At 40.0% G+C, this 23,079-nt stretch overlaps 1 protein-coding gene across 1 annotated transcript in view; it reads right to left on the bottom strand.

Annotated features, from left to right (window-relative positions):
• The window catches only part of DLGAP2 (DLG associated protein 2), a 709,806-nt gene that overhangs the window by 71,283 nt on the left and 615,444 nt on the right, over positions 1-23,079 (bottom strand). Inside the window, exon 7 of the mRNA XM_084623310.1 lies at positions 13,918-14,129. Within this exon, the coding sequence (XP_084479436.1) occupies positions 13,918-14,129 (212 nt within the window). The remainder of the gene's footprint in view (positions 1-13,917; positions 14,130-23,079) is intronic.

Below are 23,079 nucleotides of genomic sequence, written 5' to 3'. Positions count from 1 at the left end.
CTTAACAGGTGTCCAGGCAGTTGTTCTGTAGTGGGTCCAGTTCCGTGATAGCTGGCATTGGAAGGGGACTCAGGGAAAGCATCACCTAAGGAAGCTGAGGAATGGGGTTGGGGGTCCCAATGTATGGTACAGCAAAGGGATAACACCCTTTCCTCAGCCCCTTAACCCTCAGATGGGAGGAGGGCCGTGGTATCCCAGCAACGGGCTGGGATGAGCTGTGGAGGGCTTAGGATCTGACTCATTTCCACCGAATGACTGAGAAAGGAATCATGCATGGTACAAGCTGTAGTTCCTAGATAATTTAATACATTTGCTGCCCACTTAAACCACATCCCTCACATCTTGTCTTTCCTTCCCTGCTTCTGGGACAAGGATGCTCATTGCTCCCTCTCTCTTACACCTCATGCACTAGCATGGGCACTAAAGCAACCTGCACTTGCATTCCAGGCCTGGGACGAGATCTGTGCATGTTCACAGGGTGCAGGAAAAAGAGCAGGGAGCCTCCGCATCCATTTACAGCATGCTCAAGCACCATGCACAGTCTAGGCACGCTAGGAACAGGGAACTCTAACGCCAACAAGACATGGCAACACTAGACTTCTTTTATCTTGAGTTAATTGGCAATTAATTTGAGGTCGTTAGCGCATTGGTGCCAGTGTGAACACTCCACAAACATTTGAGGCAAACTACAAATATTTTTTCTTTACCCCAGGTGAAGTAAAGTTCTTTGTCCCAAGTTAGCAGAATCTTATCATCATTATTATTTGTATTATAGTAGCAGCTAGGAGCCTCAATCATGGACCAAGACTGTACTGTGCTAGGCACTGTATAAACAAGAACACAAAAATGGAATGCTAGGTTTGTTCTTTACCCATGGCAGATGGGCAATTAATTCATTTGAGGGTTAAAAAAATACCCTAGTACCAACAAACCCCAACAGTGTTAGGAAACTCAAAATGGGCTGCAATATGGTTCCTTTTCCCCTGTGTTGGTATGTCATGGGGACAGCACATATTGCATGCACTCTGTTACAACATATAGCATGTAGCAGCAGCTGCTCTGTGCTCGGACCCAACGGTGCTGGAGGCACGGTCTGCCTCATCATCCAACATACTGTGTTTGCACCACTGTACATCCTCACCGCGCCATTGTAGCAGTGGATTAAAGTCAAAGATTGCCTTTTTGCCAAGGAAAAATCACTTTTCTGATCCCAGTGTCTGCTTCTCAGCAGGCTGCTGAATGCTCTACATATATTATTGCAAATAGTGTTAAAATAAATTAAAATAAAAATCATTTTTTAAAATAAAATAAGCGTCAAAATAAGCGTCAAAGTTTGGTTTCTAATTTGTCCTCACTGGAAATGTATTTGTAGATATGGGGTTCAATTAATAAACTTTTTATGTCATTTTCCTGCTGATCAGAATGTGAAATATGATTGACCAATATTATTTATGGACTAAAATTGTGCAACTGTGATAGCCAAAGGTCACAGTTCTACCACTTGATCGAGAAGATAACTGTAATTTATTCTTAGTACCAGAAGATCTTATATTCTCCTCACAGACCAATAGCAGAGGCCAAGACACTGCTAAATGCTGGAGAAGGTCTAACATTCCATACAGCAGAGCACTATAGTACATATACACACATTCCAGTCATGAGGGTTGCAGCCATTTCCTTTCCTCTTCCCCTGTTGTAGTGGTGGATGTTAATGGAGGAGATTTGGCTACCAGCTCTTTGCCTCTTCAGTTGCTTTCCCAGGAATCCAGGCTCTTTTCCCAATAGATAGCCCAGCATCCATAACAGGAACTGGAAACAAGGAACATCTAGCTCTGCCTAGACCACCAGCAACTGCCCTGCAGAGCACAGTGTGAGAACCACTGCCCTAAGAAGAAAGGCTTAGGGGTTATTGAGAATTGCTCAGTGCAGATTTCCTATTCTGCCACAGCACTTAGCATACTAAACTGGTTGCTCAAGTGCAACTAAAGAGGGCAACATGCTGTGTTATGATGATATAACTGAACAATGGCATGGCATGGCATCTTCTGGAGTACTGCGAACAGATTTGGTCATTTCACCTTGAAGATACACTGGATTTTGAACAAGTCCAAAGAAGGACAAGAAGGATAGAGACACAGCAAGAAAAAATTTAAGAGCTAGCAAAAACTATTTATTTACCTTTGTAGATGCCCTTAATTTTTTTCTTTTATCTTTTTTCCCATTTAAGGGCAACCACTGGACACTGTATTTATCTCAGGCTTTATTTATGCTTGGAGCTCAGGGTGTGATTTCCATCTTGTGTAGATGTACCTGCACTAGCTCTACTCAAGCTAGTGCACTAGAAATAACAGCGTAGCTGGGGTACTGATGGTGGCTTGGGCTAGCCACCCGAGTATGTATCCAGTGGGTCTAAGTGAGTATATACTCAGGCGGCAATGGACAGGCAGCAATCAGCTGGCTTGCGGCGTTTTGGAGGCAGGAGGGAGGAGCGAGGACTTGGCGCACAGGCTCCCCTTGCCTCCTGAATGCGGCAAGCCAGCTGATTGCCCCGGGCAGGAGGGAGGGGGAGGAGTGAGGACTCAGTGTGCCTTCCCCCTCCCTCCCCTGCCTCCTGCCCACAGCAATCAGCTGGCTTCTGGCATTTAGAAGGGAGGGAGGGTAGGGAAGGAGGCAGAGCCTGTGCATCAAGTCCTCACTCCTCTCCCCCCCCGCCTCCAAAACGCTGCAAGCCAGCTGATTGCCACCGGGGGGGGGGGGGGAAGGGCAAGGGGGGAGGCGTGCCTAGTCCTTTTGTCTGGCAAAAAAAAAATTCCCTGAAACCTAACCCCCCCATTTACATTAATTCTCATGGGGAAATTGGATTCTCTTAACATTGTTTCACTTAAAGTCACATTTTTCAGGAACATAACTACAACGTTAAGTGAAGAGTTACTGTATTTAGGAACCAGATCTAATTTTATTTATCCTGAAAAGGAAAAAAAGAGGAGATTTGAGAAAATTATGGAAGACTTAGTGAAATGTAATCTGTCCATCTTTTCCTCCTACCCAATTTTAGAAGAAGAAAAAGGAGATGCTCAAGGAAATTAAAGAGCAGTACTGTATGTTTAGAACCAAAGAAAGGAAGGATTTTTTGTTTTATTGTTTTGACATTTTTAAGGTAGCATAATATCTCGTCAACCTGTGGAATTCATTGAACCGAGGAGTAAACATAAAAACTAGTGTGGCTGAATTTTAAAAGACTGGAATTACTAATAACATCTGCAGTTAGGCAAGATAAGCTAATATCATGGATGATCAAATATCATGCTGTGCCTAGGGATCCATTTCCTCCAGCATTACATATCTAGCTTCGTACTTTACAGCTGAATTTTCAAAAGTAACCGCTGGTTTTCTCTGCTGCCAGAGAAAATAACAATTAGTTTGAACCTTTGTGTCTGCTATGGTCTATTGCTATATTTATTGCAAAGCTAATTTGAAATCAATAATTTTAATCATTATTTTTAAAGTATGCATTTCTGAGGAGAGCGAGGTGCTAACTTCATATGATTTATAAATGGCTGTATCTCTTCAGACTATCATCACAAAAGGGTCTTCTGTTAAGTTAACAGCAAGCACTTTTATTTTCAGAAATCTGCCTTCCTTTACTTTTTATGTGGCTGTTAAACAGATACAATGGACACAAAATATATTCACATTGGTACAGTCCAATCCTGGGCTTCAGCAGATTTTAGGCAGTGCTACTCACTGGGAACAGGCTGTTTTAACTTAGGGCTGGTCTTCACTATAGGGAGATTGATGCTGCAATCAATGCAGCAGGGATCAATCTAGTAAAGACCTGCTAAATCAATGGCAGAGCACTCTCCAGTTGACACCAGTACTCCACCTCTCCGAAAAGAGTAAGGGAAGTCGACTGGAGAGCGTCTCCCATTGATGCAGCACAGGGAAGACACAGGGGTAAGTCGACCTAAGCTGTGTCGACTCCAGCTACATTGTTCACATAGCTGGAGTAGCGTAACTTAGGTCGACTTACCCCGGTAGTGAAGACAAGCCCTTGGACACCTCTCTAGAGTTACACTGGGAGTTGGTTCAGCCTCTGGAGCAGCCCAGGGCTAGAAGGGTGCAAACGGTATGTTAAAACCATGTTAGTTGCACTCTCCAGGGCTGTGAGTTCCGTGCTTAGAGGCGAAGCACAGAATCTCACTGTTGAGTTCTTAAAATTCCACCAAGTTTATGAAGGGTGTGTCTGATTTACAGGAACCAAATATCATTCAATGGAATTCACTCTGAGGGCAAAACATGCCCTGTAGGACATAGGTAACTGTAATGTTCCAACACTGTATTTCTGACTTTTTAAAAAAATGTCCAGGATCACCACCGTATTAGTACAAAATCTAAGAATGAATGATAACGTTAAAGAAAATACAACCACCTTTAACTGTCAGTAAGTGAGATGCAGAAGCATTATTCTGTGATAAAAAGGTTACATAAAATTTGTTAAAGACCTGAGGCTTCACACTTAACAAGCAGGTATATTAATATTAGCAGTGTTTCATCAGTCATCATAACCTATTTTATTGAGGGATTTGCATTTCAATGGATATTCATTTCTCTACCCAGATGTATCTTAATTCAGTGTTTGGATATGCATAAAATAGCTCAGAAACCTGGATCTTACAAATGAACAGTGCCATTCTGTAGAAGCTGAGATTCACACAGTAATTGTGGAGCCCTGCTGACGTCAATGGGGCTTTCTGCATGGGAGAGTGGAAGTGCCCACCTTCAGTCAGTTGCAAACCCAGGACTGTAGATACTAAGTTTGACTTTCCCTTAAGGATAGAATAGCTATTTTGGGTTCCTTGAAATATAGCAGGTGCCTATAAATCTAGTTAATTTCTGTATAGTGGAAAATTTACTTTATATGCTTTGCCAAACTATAATACTTTCTTTTTGGTCTGACTATGATAGAGATCAGGTTTTGGGCCAAATGAAATTAAAAAGGTTTTCTGCATAGGAAAGTAGCCATCTATTTTCCCTTTTTGACAAACTCATCTTAGATATTGCACATTCCATTTATTAAAGTGAGACCGTGTTAGGAACAGGGCATAGGATGCTGTTTCTTTCCCTGTGAAATTTCTATTAATTATTGGAAGGAAACAGAGGTCCTCTTTTTTATGTCAGAGAAATTTAATGCCTTCTTAATTCTGTAATATTATCTTTAAAGGAACACTTAAAGATGATTTAATGGCTGGTTGTTATGGTGAACGATTTATGATGTAAAATTTTGAAATTTTTTTTTAAAGTTGGTTGTGTTTAGCTGTGATTAATGTATTTAGGCAGGAGCATGACCAACACTGTGATTTATATCATAATTCAGTATGCAGAATATTTTTATTGTAGCAATTTTCTAATCATTACCCTCACTTCATGCTTTGCTTCCCAAAACGGTGGCCTACAGAAATCAGAGATACAGGGTAAAATTGTCAAAAGCCTCTATATGACTTAGGCACCTAAGTCCCATTAACTTTCAATTAAACTTAGGCTTCTACGTCACTTAGGTACTTTTGAAAACTTTACCCGTTTTCTCTGACAGGCTGCTTCTTATATTCTTCTGCTTTTACTTGATTTATTTTTCCATTATGTACATATCTATATTTTTGTAACAGGCCCTAATTCAGCAAAACACTTAAACATGGGCTAAAGTCCATCTGTACTGAACAAGGCATGTAAGCAGGTGCTTAAGTTCCATTATAGTTGATGGGATTTAGTTGATGGGATTATAGTTGATGGGACGAAGCACACAAGTACTGTACTGAATAGGGCCCTCACAAGATGACTTCATGTAACCTAAAAAATGAAATAAAAGTCACATCAGGAAAACCAGAATTTAATTTATGCATTTTTTTCTGCTTCTCTAACTAAAAACATCTTATTTTTCAAATTCTTGCCTCTGGCAGAGAGCATTTATATGCATTGACTTTTTATGGTAGGAGATTAAATAAGAAAAACAAAAACAAAAACGCCTCTTAACTCAGCCTTTTAAATTAAAAGAAAAGTAAAAGTAAGACACAAGTTGAGAGCAGAAGTGAACAGGCAACTTTGGGGAAAAAAAGGCTTTGTCATCAGAAGTTGTAAATTCATGGTTGTGATACTTGCCCTTGTACATGATTGTTTCTGTACATCATTGGGATGAATTACAGGTCTGTGAAGCTTCACACACTCTTGTCAGAGCCTGAAGATTTACCCCCATCACCCACTGACGTTCCCATCCTAATCTGGTGGCCTTGTATTTCAAGCCAATAACATAGTGGTAGTGTTCTCTACTGGTCAGGCGTTTGGGGTTTGGAACGAATTTCCGGGGTTTGGAACGAATGCTGGTAAAGGGCAACATGCTCAGCAACTGGGGGAACAAAGATATCTTGCATTGTTCAAGACCAACGACTCTTCTTTCTGCAAGGAAGAATGGATGGGACTTCCTTCTGAACCCATAAAACAGTGATACTCAACAGGTGGCCCGTGGGCCAAATATGACCTATCAAGGCTTCCTGTGTGGCCCACCAGCTCACCTTAAAAATATTTATAATTAAATTCCCAAACAGTGATGATCGGCCTATCATTTGCCTATGACTTCCTTAGTAACTTACTGGCAGTGCTTAATTTGTAATGAAAGAAGTGCCGGGCTCAGTCCTGGCAAGCCCCGGCACAAATTAAGCACTGGCTGGGTGGCTGGAGAATGGCCGGGTGCTGGGGTTATGAACTGCCAAGCTTAGAGGTGCCGGGACAAATTCAGCCCTGGAACAAATGAAGCATTGCTTACTGGATCTTAAGTTCTCAAGATCACATTGGCTATGATTGAGCTAGGACACCACTCATTTTTCATTAGTGATGGAAATGGAGCCAAAAATGAATGTGAGTGGGAGTAAACGTCATAAAGTCGACAGCAAAAAACAAGCTTTTAACCCAAACTGGACAGCAGATTTTCTTTTTATTATGCCACCTCATTTAAACACAAAACCTTTGTATTTAATATGCCAAACCACCATCTCCATCTATAAGATGGTCAACATGAGCACCACTTTGAATCAAAGCAAAGTAACTTCAACATGGCTTATTCTCCTGGCAGTGTTGCAAGGTGTGACAAACCTGAAAATCTGAAGTCTTCATATCACACTTCAAATGTCATTCTCACAACATCAGTGACTGTGCAGGGAAAAGCAACAGCTGCTCAGAGACATCCTGTGCCTACTGATAGTGGGGAAGCAGAGTGAGGGTGGCTGGCTTCAGCAGTTTTTTGTTACTGAGATCAGTCTGTGTGACCATGCTCAGTACAAGCAAAGCAGCAAATCCGGGGGGAAGGCACGTGACCCTGCATGTCCCCGTCTCCCATGCATTGCCTTTGCAGCTGGTTCTCTTTGGATAATGTTGGTACTAGCTAAAAAGAAAAAGCCTTTCCTGGATGCCAAGTCTGCGAAGGAGTGCATGTTGGAAATGCTGGAGGAGCTTTTTCATGGAGACAAAAACAAAGATGACATTTCATTGACATTGTGAACCATGTGAAGCAAGATCCCTCTCTGATTCCATGGCAATGTGAAGATTGGAAGTAATTTATGAGGATGATTTGTCAGCCCTCCTTTCCAATAAAAAAAAAAAGCCAAATACATGTCTCTTGCAGTGGACGAATCAAGTGATTTAAGTGACACTGCCCAGCTATCACTGTTTGTTACATTTTATGAGGGTAAAATTTTCAAGGAAGAAGTTTTGTGCTTAATACCATTAGAAACCTACACAACAGGAGAGATCATTTTTGAAAAGGTAAAAGGCATTTTTGAATAAAACAGTTTAGATCTGCAGAAAGTAAACTTACTTGTTACACATGGAGGTCCCTCCAGGACAGGGAAAGAGAAGGGCTTTGCTTCACATTTGGCAGCAATATACCCATCATTCACCAGACTGACCTGGGCAGTAATTTGTCTGGGGACTTTAAAAAAATAATGGGTCTTGTAATCAGATTGGTGAACTACATATGCTCAACTTCTAGCTTGCAACATCATCTTTTTAAAGCTCTTTTACTTGACGTTTCAGACGAATATAATGACCTGTAGCAGCACAACAATGTTAGTTGGTTAAGGGGGGATACATGTTACAAAGGTTTTTTGAACTTCAAAAAGAAATAATATAATTTCCTTCAAACCACGAGACCAACAAGGGTTGCAAGTTCTTGGAATTTATGAATTATGCCCCCTCTATGTCACAGGTAGCTTTTCTGTGGGATATTACTGGTCACTTCAATTCCCTCAACTTGCAGCTACAAGGCTGTGCAAGCAGAGTTGGGGAATCTGTTTGAAAAAGTGTGTGCCTTTCAGAGGAATCTTGAAATCTTTCAGACAAGTTTAACAGGAAAGATGTTGCACTTGTTGTGTTGTTTCTACAGATGAAATTTAGTTGAAAACTGAAGTAGAATGAGAAAGCTTGACACATGAGGCCTGGTATGAAGCCTAAGGCCTGAACTAAAGTAGTCAGGACCTGCTGATATAAAGCAAAATCAGGCTGTGAGCCGAACTCAGGTCCTGTTACAAAACATGCCTACTTGCAGGTTCCCAGAACAGGCAAGAACAGGGCTGGTATTTCAAAAATGCAAATGTTCCTAAGAAGTGCTAGGCACAGGACACTCACGTAAACACATTCCAGAAGGGTGGTACCAGAACACCCTGATATCAAGTAAAGTCTAAACACACTTTCCGAAGATAATAGAGACACACTGACTCCTCCTGAAGATAAGATTAGGGTGACAGCTAATGGATAGAGACGTTTTAATCAAATTGAACCAACATGTACAATGCAAAGAGTGGTAACTAACCACGTCAGAGGGGCAACAAGTAACTTACTTGTAACAGTATATAAAAGAGGGGTCACAGAAGGTGTGTCTTTGTCCAGCTGAGAGGGGAACAGAAAGTACCACTGTTCACTGAGCTGAGTCCATTGTAATGGGCATACATTGATCCAGGAAACCAGGAACATGCTTTGTTGACAATAAACCTGGCCAAGCGTTTTCGCTACTGATCAGAGTCTGTGGTCTTCTTGGGCAGTTCAATCAGAGCCCGCTGTACAGGTTATCTGGCCAGAGCCAGTAGCACGCAGAGAACACACACGAAACAAACAACTGATGACAAAAACAATGCACGAAATTCTAAACAATCTGACTGAAAATTTTAAAATGTGATTTGAGAATCTTAAAATTCCCAAGGATTTGCTTTTATTTGTTCATGAACGGTTTGCTGGCTCTGCCAATGGACCTTGCCCTTCTGATGCAAAGAACGTTCTTGATTCAGTTGATGAAGATGTCTTTCAATTAGAAATTGTAAAGCTCCAGAGCTCAGTTGTCTTCAAAGCAAAACTGAAAGAAGTGAGACTTTGTAATTTCTGGACTCAGTAGGCTGACCAGTTTCAGAATAGCCAGAATCTAGTCTTTTAATGATGTTCAAATCAACGTACCTCTGCAAATCTGGATTTTTTACCAGGAACATTATAAAAAACCAACATCACAATAATTTGACAGGTAAGTATCTTCACTAATGCACGCGCCTTCTCCTGACCTCCTACAAATCACTCTTCACAAAGTTTGCCAGAGATTGTCGATGTCACATCTCCCATTAGAAATTGCCAGAAACAAAGGTAATAATGTTGATTTATAAACTTTGTTAGAAGATAGAACAGTAACACGTATGTTGCAATTAAGGTCTTTATGTATTGGCAGCTGAAGTTTTTTTTGTTTTTGTTTTTTTGCCAGCCTTCTGCGCAAATGGCCTGCCTCTTGTCATAAAATTCTCAAATGGGTCCATGGGTAGATCTAATTGAGTATCACTGGCATAAAAGATACTTTTTACTTTACAGGCTCATGGATTCCAAGGCCAGAATGAATGATTGTGACTTCCTGTATAGCACAGGCCACTTAACTTCCTCAAAATAATGGTTAAAGTATATCTTTCAGACAAACATCCAATCTTGATTTAAAAATTTACAGTGATGGTGAATCCACCATAACCCTGGTAAACTGTTCCAAGGGCTAATTATTCTCACTTAAAAAAATCACACCTTCTTTCTAGTCTGAATTTGTCCAGTTTCAACGTCCAGCCATTAGCCAGATGGCTTGCTCTTCAGCACTGCAAAACATCTCTTTTCCCAGGGGCTAAGCCTGTTACCCCTCAAGCATTCTCTCCCAACCCAGGGAGCAGTCTAACCCACATCTCCTGAATGACAGTAGAGGAAGCAGCTATACCATTGGCCTGGCAATTGCCCTGTTAGTTTGATAAGACTTTGTAAAAAGCTATCTTGTTCTTGGTAAATCTCCGCTTTCAGCCCTTTGGGTAAGTCTACATGGGGATAAAAAACTCACAGTATGACTGCCAGGGCTGGCCTGAGTCAGCTGACTTGGGGCTCGGGCTGCAGGGCTAAAAATTGCTTTGTAGATGTTCAGACTTGGGCTGGAGACCAAGCTCTGGGACCCTGCAACCCCAGCCTGAGCCTGAATATCTACACAGCAATTTTCAGCTCCAGAGCCTCAGCCCTGCAAGTCCGAGTCAACTGACCCGGGGGAGCTGTGGATTTTTTGTTCCTGTATAGATGTACCGTCTGAGACTCCTAGCTGGCTGCTAGTTCACTGCAGAAACTTGGAAAGCTGCTAATGAAGTGTGCAGCTGGACTTCTACTGTCAGGAGGATGAAAAAAAGCAAAGATTAATAAAAAGAGCAAATACAAGATTAACATAATTTTTCTGCAGCTAATTATTCTTCCCATCTCCTCAACTGAAATTATTCCATCAGCACCACACTCTACAGAAGCCATGTCTAAAATAAATACAGAACATATTTTTAAAAAAATAAGTTTTAAACTTAACAATTTAAACAGGGATGGATCAGCTACATGCAGCAAAGGGTGACAGTGAAATAGTGTATTAATTAATATAGCATGGAAGCAGGATTAAATTTGGCCCCTGCATGATCCTTCACAAGACTATACAAAGACAAGCTTCCTGTCTGCATGCTTACCAAGCAGTATTTCATGAGAAGGATGCTATATCTAAACTCACCATAACTGCCACCACCCTGCAAGCATGGGGTGCTGGCCACTGTCAGAGGCAGATGATTGCAGAACAGATCCAGTACAACAAATTCTATATTTCTTTTTTGTTCTTATGTTATACTTGGGCTATAAAGGGTTAAGCTTCAGCAGGAAGTTCAAATGTTTTAAATGACACCATGCAATGTCATACTTCCTGTTCACTCCAATGGACTCACTCACACACATAGACAGGAGAGTCTCTCCTGAATACAGAATACTGAGTACAGCCAGGCTAAATTATAGCAGTATCAATACTGTGCTTATTTCTTGTTGTTAGCCAAATACATAATTTGTCCTAAATACCTGTCAGATTCATAAATTAAATATCACAACACATACCATATATATCCAATGCATATGGAGGATCTATTGCTATAGTAAAGTCTGTTATTTAGAGAAGCAGTAGGCAAAATATACACAACACATTGTCATTTTTATTGTTACCTGACCTAGCTCATTTTCACTTCACTCTTCATATTTACAAAGGTAAGTTTCTCTTGAGGTGCTTCAAAAGCATAATGGAAAACTCTAGCACCACATGATTATTCATCTGCATGACTGTTGCCAATAAGATCAGAAATTCTATAACTTGAGGTTAAATGCTTTTCTACCAGCAAACAGTGGACTGAATGGAAAAAGTTGGTGTTTTACTTCCTAAAGTCCATATTTTGATGTAGGATCCCAGATTATATATCAGGCAGCCCCCTTGCAAACCTAACCACAAAGCAAAAAATGTTGAATTTTTCCACTCCTGACCAAAGGAAGTCAAGACAATTTCCAAGACAAATATGAGCATTGGCACTATTCCAAGAAGGAACAAACATGAAATAGGACAGATATTTGAATCCGCTTCTGTCTCCAACACAGAAGGCTTTATTATATTATATTTTACTTAAATGCAGTAAATTATACTGGTAAGTCTTTCACACAACGTTATAGCAGTAGGATTTGCACTATTCTAGTGTTTGCTTTGTGTATCATGATACTATTAAAAGAAAATGCATCTGTCAGATGAGAGACTAAGGGACAGATTTTTAAAGGGATTTAAAGGTATGCTATCTTTTGAAAAAGCCACTATCGGAACCTACCTGCATCTTTAGCCACCTAAATACTTAAAAAACCTCTTCCTTAGGGCTTGTCTACATTTAAAATGTCAGTGCAGTTTTTTTTTTGAGTCAAAGACATTAGTGCTCTTGTAGAGCTCAATTCTGAACCATTTTATGTACCGGAACAAGGGAGTAAGGAGTATAAGTACCTACTTACTTCTCTGTACAAGCTACCTGATCACTGTGGACAAGCCAATCAATGCAGCTGAGCTGGTGCATCAGGGGACATAACCTGTATCTGGTATTGGGCAAGTTGATAACCAGGAATCAGAAAGTGGCTCTCAGTCACAATCTTGTTCATGGTCTGGTCCTGAAACAGTTCACATACGTGCTGCCCTTGGCTCAGGGCTTGTGGCAAAGCCACAAATAAGCCTTTAATCATTTTCTACAATGCTAAAATGAACCTGATCCTGCTACAATTGAAATCAGCAGCAAATCTGCCATTGATTTCCGTCATTTGTAGTATACTGCATTAGTACTGTTCTTTGTTTTTAATATTTTGGTTTTGTACAGTATATTTGCAAAACATGGCAAAATCGATAGACTATTTTCACAATGACCTACTGATAAGCTCCTGCGTTATGAATACTGTGGATTATAAAAAGCTGCCCTTTATAACATATATCTTATTTAAATGTGTAATTTTTGATTTCTACGAAGAGAACAGAACGTCCTTTACGTTGCATAAATAAATAGCACACTACACTCTTAGAACTGTCTTCTGAAGCAAGTTTTTAGATTCCATGTTGCTTTTATGACATTGGTTATTGTTGGTACTGTGAACATTATTTTTCCTCCAATCTGCTAACTAAATTCTTTTATTTAATGAAGCCAAACAGATGATAATTTAGTTGAGGTTTTTTATTATTACTATTATTATTATAAAAGTGTGCATCACTAAGGTACTGCATATATGGTAATATCTACAGCACAGTTGGTGGATAAAGGTCAAATAGTCAACCAGCCTCAGCCTCAGTTTCTTTGCTTGGTGCATTTCTCACAGAATTCCGAAGCTATGTGGAATGTCCATTAATGGAAGTTGCAGAACTGGAGCGATGCTACTGCTTTGAACATTTACCGCTCCAAAATACTCAAATGTGTAGTGTTGTAATGGTACATTTTTAAAAAAAGACAAAAATAAAAACCTACTAGAAGCACAAGGATGGCTCCATTATGTAAATACACATCCAGACAATTATAATATGTAAAATCATAGAATATCAGGGTTGGAAGGGACCTCAGGAGGTCATCTAGCCCAGCCCCCTGCTCAAAGCAGGACCAACCCCCAATTTTTGCCCCAGATCCCTAAATGGCTCCCTCAAGGATTGAACTCACAACCCTGGGTTTAGCAGGCCAAGGCTCAAACCACTGAGCTATGTACATTACTTATTTGACAGACCACCCATTATGGATGCTCAGAAAAACATGTTATACTGTTTTTTAAATGAGTGTGATACAATATACTTGATACATGGGAAAGTTGCAATATGGAAAGAATCATGTTATAACTAAAAGTTATAGATGACACAAATGTAGTATTGCTGTATTTTTTGCTGTGTGTATTTATCTATTTATATATTAAATATATATATTTCATGAAACCCGTTTGTTGTAATCACATCAAAACATCATAAAAAAATGACCTGAGTCATTGTGGCTTTTAGTAAGATATGTGACAAAGTTTGGTGAAGCTTACTTTGGGTGATCTCCAAGTGGTCTCTGTCCAATGGATTTTAATAATGACTCTGGTCGAACTGCTACCTTTGGTGATGTTTTAGGGCTAGTGTCAGAATCTCCGCTTTCCTCATCTCCCATGGCTTTAATATAACTCCCACTTCTCATTCTCCTGCAGGGGATCTCCTCGTCTTTACCGCCAACAGGGTACCCTCCCCATTCATCTTGAGGCACCTGGTACCAAACACAAAATATGCAGGAATCTCATCATATTTTAAGAGACAGCCTTAGATATTCCACACTTCAAGACATAGTCATTTAGGTTTGACTCTTCAGGCACAATGACACTGGGTAAAATTTTCAAAAGTTCCTAAGTGACATAAGAGCCTAAGTCACACTTTTGAAAGTGGCTTATGTGCATAGGAGCCTAAAACTCATCGAGAGTCAAGCACTTCTGAATACTTTACCCATTATCCTCATATTGTGATTCTGTAGCCTTTCAGACATACCATCGCTAATGAAATATAAAAAAACTGCATTTAAACAACATTAAGATGTAGTTCTGTCACAACCTGATGGAATTCAGAGAGATGACTACTGTTGTTCATGATTCAGACTCTTATGAAACAAGCGTAATGGCAGGAGTTTTCTACAGTAATTTTTGTAAAGAACGATAAATAAATAATTCAGAGAAGGCTGTAGTATAATCTCATTCTATACCAGCAAAACAGGCAATTAATTATTAATACATACATTTTAGGCAGTTTTTGAAATGCTCATTATGTTTAGTTACTAGACAATCCATCACTCCTCACTAGCTTTATACATCAGGAGATCTAGGTTCAAATTCTGACTTAGGAAACAAGTGAAAATGAGTTTGATGGCTACATGCTCATAACTGTCTGCATCACAAATCTTCCAAGTAATTCAGCATGAGATGAAGTCTCTACCCAACATAAACTCAGAATTGGAAGCAGTGCTGTTTCAAGCTATGATATAGGCATGCAGAAACTCACATGGTTAAAATTAAGGGCATACATTGGTGCTTTGCTAGATCTGGGCCATAGATCTCAGCACCTTGGAAGATCAAGCCCTTTATCAGCATAATGCCTTCACATATTATATAGAACCATTAATATATATATATATATATACCCTATAAAGCTGGAGGACTGCGAGGTAAGAATCTATAGTGGAGATTCTGAAAAGTCAGAAGGTCTAGTCAAGTCTGTCAAACTAAATATATTTGGGGCTGATCCAAAGTCCATTCAGCTCAATAGAAAGGCTCCCATTGACTTCAACAGGCCTTGCATCAGATCCATGGAGAGTGACACTAACTTATTCTCTAAGCTCCTCACTCTCCAAAATGCACTCATACCCCAAATGTAGGTGAGCAGGACTTGTGCTGTGGACCCCATCCAAAGAGGGTCAAGGGGGAAATGAAAAAAGAGGAGGAACAAGGGGAGGGGGAGAGAGAGAGACAGAGAGTGAGTGGGAGGGAGACGCTGAACCAAAGACAGAGAGAGAGACACACACACTCTAAACACTAACGGTAACACTTGATAGGGAGAGCAAGCGCAAATCAGAAAAGAAAAACAGCTTGAAAAGAGAAATTGTATTAGAGAAAAATATACTCTGAAGTATTTTAAAAGAAGAAAAAACATAGGGAAAACACCGGCAGGAGAGAGGAAAGAAAAGATGCAACAAGAAGGAAGAATAACAAATAAACAAAAAAGTTGCCATCTGAAGCACAGGAACAAATCTTAAAGTTAGCCAGATTTGGATTTTGGAAGGAGGTGATGGGAAGCTAAGAGAAGAGGGTGATTATTTCTCCCCAAGCTTGAGATCTCTAGATACAATAAATCACCCACATTTTCCTTTTAAAACTAAACACATATGGAAGTTCTCTGTGGGGAAGGATTTTCAAGGTTTGCTGAGAACTCAAGAATATCTGCGAGCAGTGTTAGGGTAACAGATGGAAATCTTTAACATTTTGAAAAATCAATACTTTTTCTTAAACTTTATTACAACACATCTGGCAATTCTCTTGACTGCCAAAGACTGAACGATATACTGCTAAAGAATTAGATCAGTAAATTCATTATGATGAAATACTTGATACCAAACAAACTTATTTATACCTTTTGTTTTGTTGCTCGTGTTCTGATGCCGGCATGGCTACGAACAAGGTTCAAGTAACTGAAAAGCATTCTGGTTACTGGCATAGAAGTGGGTTCCTATGTGCTTTATTTCATTTCTCAATTTCCAACATTAAGGATGAATTGCAGCCTCTGGTCTAAACACACTTTTCCAAATGTCCATAACTTATTGTAACAACTTGATTTTGCTCTGAGATTTTCACTGCTTTGTCTCAACACTAAGATGATTTTTTTTTAAAAAAAAAAAGTGTGAGAAAAATCAGGTCAGTTGTTTTTGAGTTATTCAAGTAAGAAAAAGCCTACTTTCCCCATATGCTCCAATCTGAAATTCTGTACTTCTGTAACTCAAAAATGGCTGAAAGCTAAACATGTTAAAAACAAGTTTATATTTTGAGATTCTTATTTGCGACTCAAGCTCAACTCAAGCCTTGTTTGTAAAGTTATGAATGTTTAAAGTTTGCAATTTCATCCTAACAGCAGTTCTAGCTAGAAAGCTGGTAAACAGCTTTTCCAGGACAAGTTTTCCACCATGGACACATTAATCACATCCTGTTTGGGCTGATTAGATTTGTATGGCTAAGTGACCTGATACAGGTAAAGTTGGTTTTGCAAATAAGTTCACAAGGACACTGGAATCAGGAAAAGCCCTCCACCGAATTATTCTTGCATGTAATATAACAGAGAGAACACAGGTACACCCAAAACCACTCTGCCCCTTTTACATTAAGAGCCCTTACTGGCTAACAAAAGACCCCTGTGATTGAAAGAAGGTGATTGGTAGTCCAGTCCTCAAAAAGGAAAAAAACCTTCTGGAAGATCCAGAAGAGAGAAAAGGCTACTAACCCCATAGCAAATGGTAACTGTGAGTGGGATTTTCCAGATCCTGGGTAGAAGGAGGGATGTTGCATAGTGGCTCAATGGAAACATGTTTTAGTGGGGTACACATTTCTTCACATGGGACAAGATCCAAGCCCCAGAGAAGATAATTGGAGTCTTTCCATTGACTTCAAAGGACCCTGCATCAGCCCCTGTGAACTTCTTCCTACAAGATTTGAAAAACATGGCAATACTAAAGCTCAGCTTCAGTATGAGCAGGTTAAAGATTCACTTCGGCTCTTTGTACAGTCATTATACTGTAGGTTAAAGACCTTCATTTTTTTTTAAAATTCAGCCCATCTCAGATGCCAACATTTTCCTGAACCACAGCACAGCACAGCACAGCATGAACATAGTTCTCCTTTTTTATTATTTTGAAACACTAACAAAAATCTGTTACAGATCGTGTAGGGGGTATTAAATGTATGCATTCCAAAACGTTAAAGTGGTTTTACAGCTTGCAAAAATGCCTTTTACAATAGTTATCAGCCCCTGAAATTCCCATCTGCAGAGTTTGCAACTGCTAATTGGGAATAATTACCCTAATTACCTACTTGCATATAGTGATGAGTGCTGATATTTATAATTTCAAACGAGCCTTCTTCCTGTTCTAGATGTTCCCATAAAAACTTGTATTTGAAGTTTTTATCCACAAAGCAATAGGACTGCATATTACCATATGCATTTTCCTTCAAAAGAACAATAAGCTGATAAGGTCAAGATCTTTTCATTTAATTTGTCATTTGCTGCTGATTTGGTTATAACAATTATGGACAATGATGAGTTTTCTTTAACAAATTCTGTGCTCTTGTGGTGTGAGGAAGAGAAGGGAGTGCAGGAGTTAGGGAATCTCTTCATTCTTGTGTTCCTGTTCCACTGTGGGATCTTAGGCTAATCACTTAGGGTCAGATTTTCCAAAGAGCCCAACCCCAGCATTTGAGATCAGATTTTCACATCAGGCTCAGCTTCCATTTAGGTATGTAGCTAATTTCCTGAGTTTCAGAAGTGTTCCATAGCGCTGGACTCATACAAATCAGGCTGCTTATTTTGGTGTTTAAACAGGAGCTGATGGCTTTTGAAAATCTGGCCTCAGTTGTGGGTTCTGAGCTCCTTTGGAAATCTGACTGAAATCTTTGTTGATCCAAGGTTAAAATGAGCATTACCTACCTCACAGAAACACTGTGATGTTTAATTATCATGTAAATGTAAAATGCTTTGAAATTTTCAGATGAATGGAGCTATGTAAGTTAAAATTACCATCAAAATCTTACTTTATTAAGATAAATCTAAAATCTTATCATCATACACAATCTATACATGAAATTAGGCTAGAAATATAAGAACAAGAGTTGAAGCTGTAGCCAAGGATAAAACTATCAGGTATATTTAGGATATAGAGATGAAATTAATGTTGTAACACAAGACCCATAGTCCCCAGGCTTGTAAAATATTTAGTTTAGCCAAATTAGACTTTAGGAGTTAGGATAAATTACCATAAGTAAGTCAGTAGTAAACCTGCTGAGCTTCTGTTTATGTTTGTGATATGCTGATGTTTTGAAAATAACTGCTGAGTTTGAAAATAACTGCTGTACTATACCTACAAGAGATCTGTAGACACCACAAGATGAGGTAGGTAGAGTGAAATGTTGGAGACTTCCTTAATTGCCTGTTCCTATGGTGACAACATGACATAAATGTTCATGAGTATTAGTGGGGTGTGGAAGTTCAAATAAGGAAAAGGGGTTAAAACCTTTATAAATATGTATGAACCCCACTCAGCGTCAGCATAAGACATTATAAAGGCTGTATCACAGTCTGTGTGTCTTGGGGTGGGAGACTCTAGGATGGCAACCACTGGTGGTGATGATGATGGTGACTGTGAGGACTAACACTTCAGGTTATTCCACAAGGGATGATGTAAGTAATGCAAACATTGTGCATTTTGTACTGGCCTCTCTACTTTACCAGATTGCAGTACGTATTGTTTTGATGGCTAAAAATTATAATCATTATAGAAAGAGCACTTTGTAGTCTCTGCTGGGCACCATGGGGTTCCCCCTTCTATTGATAACCACTCTACTGTAGTCAATCTTGGGGGCTAAACTCTCACAGATTACAGTAGAGGTAAACCCTCACTTTGGGATGGGTAACTGGTTAAACTAAGTAACTCATTACTATAGATAAGGCTACACATGCAATTCTTGTTTTCATTTAAAACTTTCTAAGCCTGATCAAGAAGATGCCCCAACAAAAAGGAGAGGGCAAGAACTAAAATTTAGATGACAGATTCCTTTCCTCACCCCCAATCTAAGATTTCTTCAAGAGTACCCAGCATGTCATTGTATATAGCTATAGATGGACAGATAAATGGAAAAAGGCTAATGTAGTGCCAATCTTTAAAAAAGGGAAGAAGGAGAATCCTGGGAACTACAGGCCAGTCAGCCTCACCTCAGTCCCTGGAAAAATCATGGAGCAGGTCCTCAAAGAATCAATCCTGAAGCACTTACATGCGAGGAAAGTGATCAGGAACAGTTAGCATGGATTCACCAAGGGAAGGTCATGCCTGACTAATCTAATCGCCTTCTATGATGAGATTACTGGTTCTGTGGATGAAGGGAAAGCAGTGGATGTATTGTATCTTGACTTCCGCAAAGCTTTTGACACTGTCTCCCACAGTATTCTTGTCAGCAAGTTAAAGAAGTATGGGCTGGATGAATGCACTATAAGGTGGGTTGAAAGTTGGCTAGATTGTCGGGCTCAACGGGTAGTGATCAATGGCTCCGTGTCTAGTTGGCAGCCGGTGTCAAGTGGAGTGCCCCAGGGGTCAGTCCTGGGGCCGGTTTTGTTCAATATCTTCATAAATGATCTGGAGGATGGTGTGGATTGCACTCTCAGCAAATCTGCAGATGATACTAAACTGGGAGGAGTGGTAGATACGCTGGAGGGCAGGGATAGGATACAGAGGACCTAGACAAATTGGAGGATTGGGCCAAAAGAAATCTGATGAGGTTCAATAAGGATAAGTGCAGGGTCCTGCACTTAGGATGGAAGAACCCAATGCACAGCTACAGACTGGGGACCGAATGGGTAGGCAGCAGTTCTGCGGAAAAGGACCTAGGGGTGACAGTGGACGAGAAGCTGGATATGAGTCAGCAGTGTGCCCTTGTTGCCAAGAAGGCCAATGGCATTTTGGGATATAGAAGTAGGGGCATAGCGAGCAGATCAAGGGACGTGATCGTCCCCCTCTATTCGACATTGGTGAGGCCTCATCTGGAGTACTGTGTCATGTTTTGGGCCCCACACTACAAGAAGGATGTGGATAAATTGGAGAGAGTCCAGCGAAGGGCAACAAAAATGATTAGGGGTCTGGAACACATGACTTATGAGGAGAGGCTGAGGGAACTGGGATTGTTTAGTCTGCGGAAGAGAAGAATGAGCGGGGATTTGATAGCTGCTTTCAACTACCTGAGAGGTGGTTCCAGAGAGGATGGTTCTAGACTATTCTCAGTGGTGGAAGAGGACAGGACAAGGAGTAATGGTCTCAAGTTGCAGTGGGGGAGGTTTAGGTTGGATATTAGGAAAAACTTTTTCACTAGGAGGGTGGTGAAACACTGGAATGCGTTGCCTAGGGAGGTGGTGGAATCTCCTTCCTTAGAAGTTTTTAAGGTCAGGCTTGACAAAGCCCTGGCTGGGATGATTTAATTGGGGATGGGTCCTGCTTTTGAGCAGGGGGTTGGACTAGATGACCTCCTGAGGTCCCTTCCAACCCTGATATTCTATGATTCTATGATACTATGAAATGGATGCACTAGAAACTACTTCTAGATGTGTAGAAAATGTCTCTGCAGCCATGAAGAAAACTTCCCAAGATGATAGAGGAACCATTCAACTAGAGTGCTAGCTTTTTTGAAAGACCCACATGCTTCTTCAGAGGGTCCCTATAGGTGAGGGTAAGCAATTCTTCCTAGCATAACCATCCACTACAGAATCTACATTAAGGCTAGTGCCCACACTCTGATTTTGTCATGAGTATAACATGTATAATTTGGAGGAAAAAGTGTATATATTAAAGTAGATATTGATGCTTGCCTGAATGTTTACTAGTTTTTGGTCTGCTGTGTGGGAAGCATGAACACTGATGAGCTTATTCTCTTGAGAGTTAATAGGAAGAACCCAGCATTCCTATGAAGAAGGCTTAGGAGAACCTTAGAGGTTTGCACAGAGCTAGCAGTTTCTCCATGGAAAACTGCCAGGACTAGTCTGGAACTTATTTGCTAGTCCTTGCTCTTGTTTTGCTCTTTGATTTCTCCATTTTGTTTTCTCAGAGAACCCACTTTGGAGGCCTATCCAATCAGAAGAAACTAAACTAGAGAAAATTCTGGAACAAGAGGGAGCTCAGTCATGCTGTTTTTTTGGAAGACACCTGAATCGCTGTTCAGAAAATCGAAAAGGACAAAAATACTACCCTGGTCTAAATGTTTTCTTCCTGGGGTGGTGGTGATGGCTCTATAAAACCCAAACTGAGTAGACTATTCCTGGAATTATATGTGAAAGGACAAGAAGAATACTGTGAGCCTGACTGATAGTTACACTGAGACTTGGATTCTTAATAGCTTCTCTCTCTGTTGGTTGCTTTTTTTCCTGAAGCTTCTCCTTTGCTTTGTGACTTTTCTCTGAATATAGAGGGCTATGCTTTTTGTTTTCTCCTCAAGCAGCACCTGTTCAATAAGCATCTAAAGACAATATTCTATTGCTGCATTTTAAAAAGAAAATAAAAATAAGAGATTCATTAGGTATTGACTGTTTTCCTTGATTTACTGTGTTCTTAGAGGGTAAATGCCACAATGTCATGCTTGGCATTGTGGCAAGCTCCTGTTGGCATATGAAATATTTGCAGCAAAATTTGAAATGGTACAATTGAAAGTCTTTTCACCTTAGATTGTGGATTTGAGAATTTGGTCCCAGTTTTGAAGGAAATATTTTTTTCCTGAGAAGACACAAAACCCTGTGAGTAAATGTTTTTTGAACCAGTTACTGGGCCAAAAAAAAAAAAAAAGGAGAGAAATTCTATGAAAAATATATATGCAATTTTCCATAAACATAAAAACGCAAATAACTTTATTGTCACAAATTCTAGAATCAGATGTCTCTAACCCCATACAAATTTGACTGGCTCTATCTCCTCCAGCCCTATTGACTATGACTCTCAAGATTTTGGAAGTAGGGAGGAGTTATAGGATGAATCTGTACCTATAAAGAAGGCCTTGTTTCCTTAAATACATAACCTTTTATCTCCTCAACACCATTTTCAGTGCACATATCTTTCTCAATGCACATGTTATTTAGTTATTCTGATTTTTTTTAAAGTGCTGATTCATTGCTCTACGTACATGTATTATATAATTAAAAACATTCAAAATGCTTTATAAAATGTACCAGGAATTCCTCCTCAACATCAATGAAAGCCACCCCCTCCATTCCCTTCAAATTTCATAAGCCGCCCCCATCCCTGAACATGTGAGAGAACAGAGAGATCTTGCAGCATGCCCTGAAGGTCAACTGACACTGTCAAACAAGTGGGTAGTTAATTTCAGAGCTGAGGACCCCTTGCTGGGAATGTCTTACCAACAACTCTCCCATTTAAACCAGGAGGACATCATCGTGAGAACCTCACCTGATATAATCTGTCATGGTATCACATGCAGAAGGAGGTGGTCAGATAGATCCCAAAACATTTAGGGCTTTTATAGGTCAAAATCACACCTTCAATTGCACCTGGAAATGACCTGGAAGCCAATGCAGATCACAAAGCACAAGCGTAATATGCTGTGTGTGAGACACTTCATGAAGAAAGTCAGCCGATACATTCTGTATTAGCTGCCATTACCAAACTTTTTTTTCAAGAGTAGATCCAAGCAGAGCACAACTGCAGGAACTGAAATTTGAGGTGAAGAAGACATGGGTCCCATGTATTCAGGGATTCTGTATCCACAGAATATCCACTTGCTACAGAACTGTGCTCCAAAATCTCAGCTTAAACTGAAAGACATGAATCTAGTATAAATATATGATCCTCTGCCTTACTCTTCAGAGAGCCTTGAAGCAAAAGCTCAAAGAGGTGTGAAATGCCCCAGTCAGGGCCTGTCATA

This window comes from Lepidochelys olivacea (genome assembly GCF_965140295.1).
Source record: "Lepidochelys olivacea isolate rLepOli2 genome assembly, chromosome: 3".
Taxonomy (NCBI): domain Eukaryota; kingdom Metazoa; phylum Chordata; order Testudines; family Cheloniidae; genus Lepidochelys; species Lepidochelys olivacea.
Note: the sequence above shows the minus strand (reverse complement) of the source record. Positions and strands in the feature narration are given on the sequence as shown.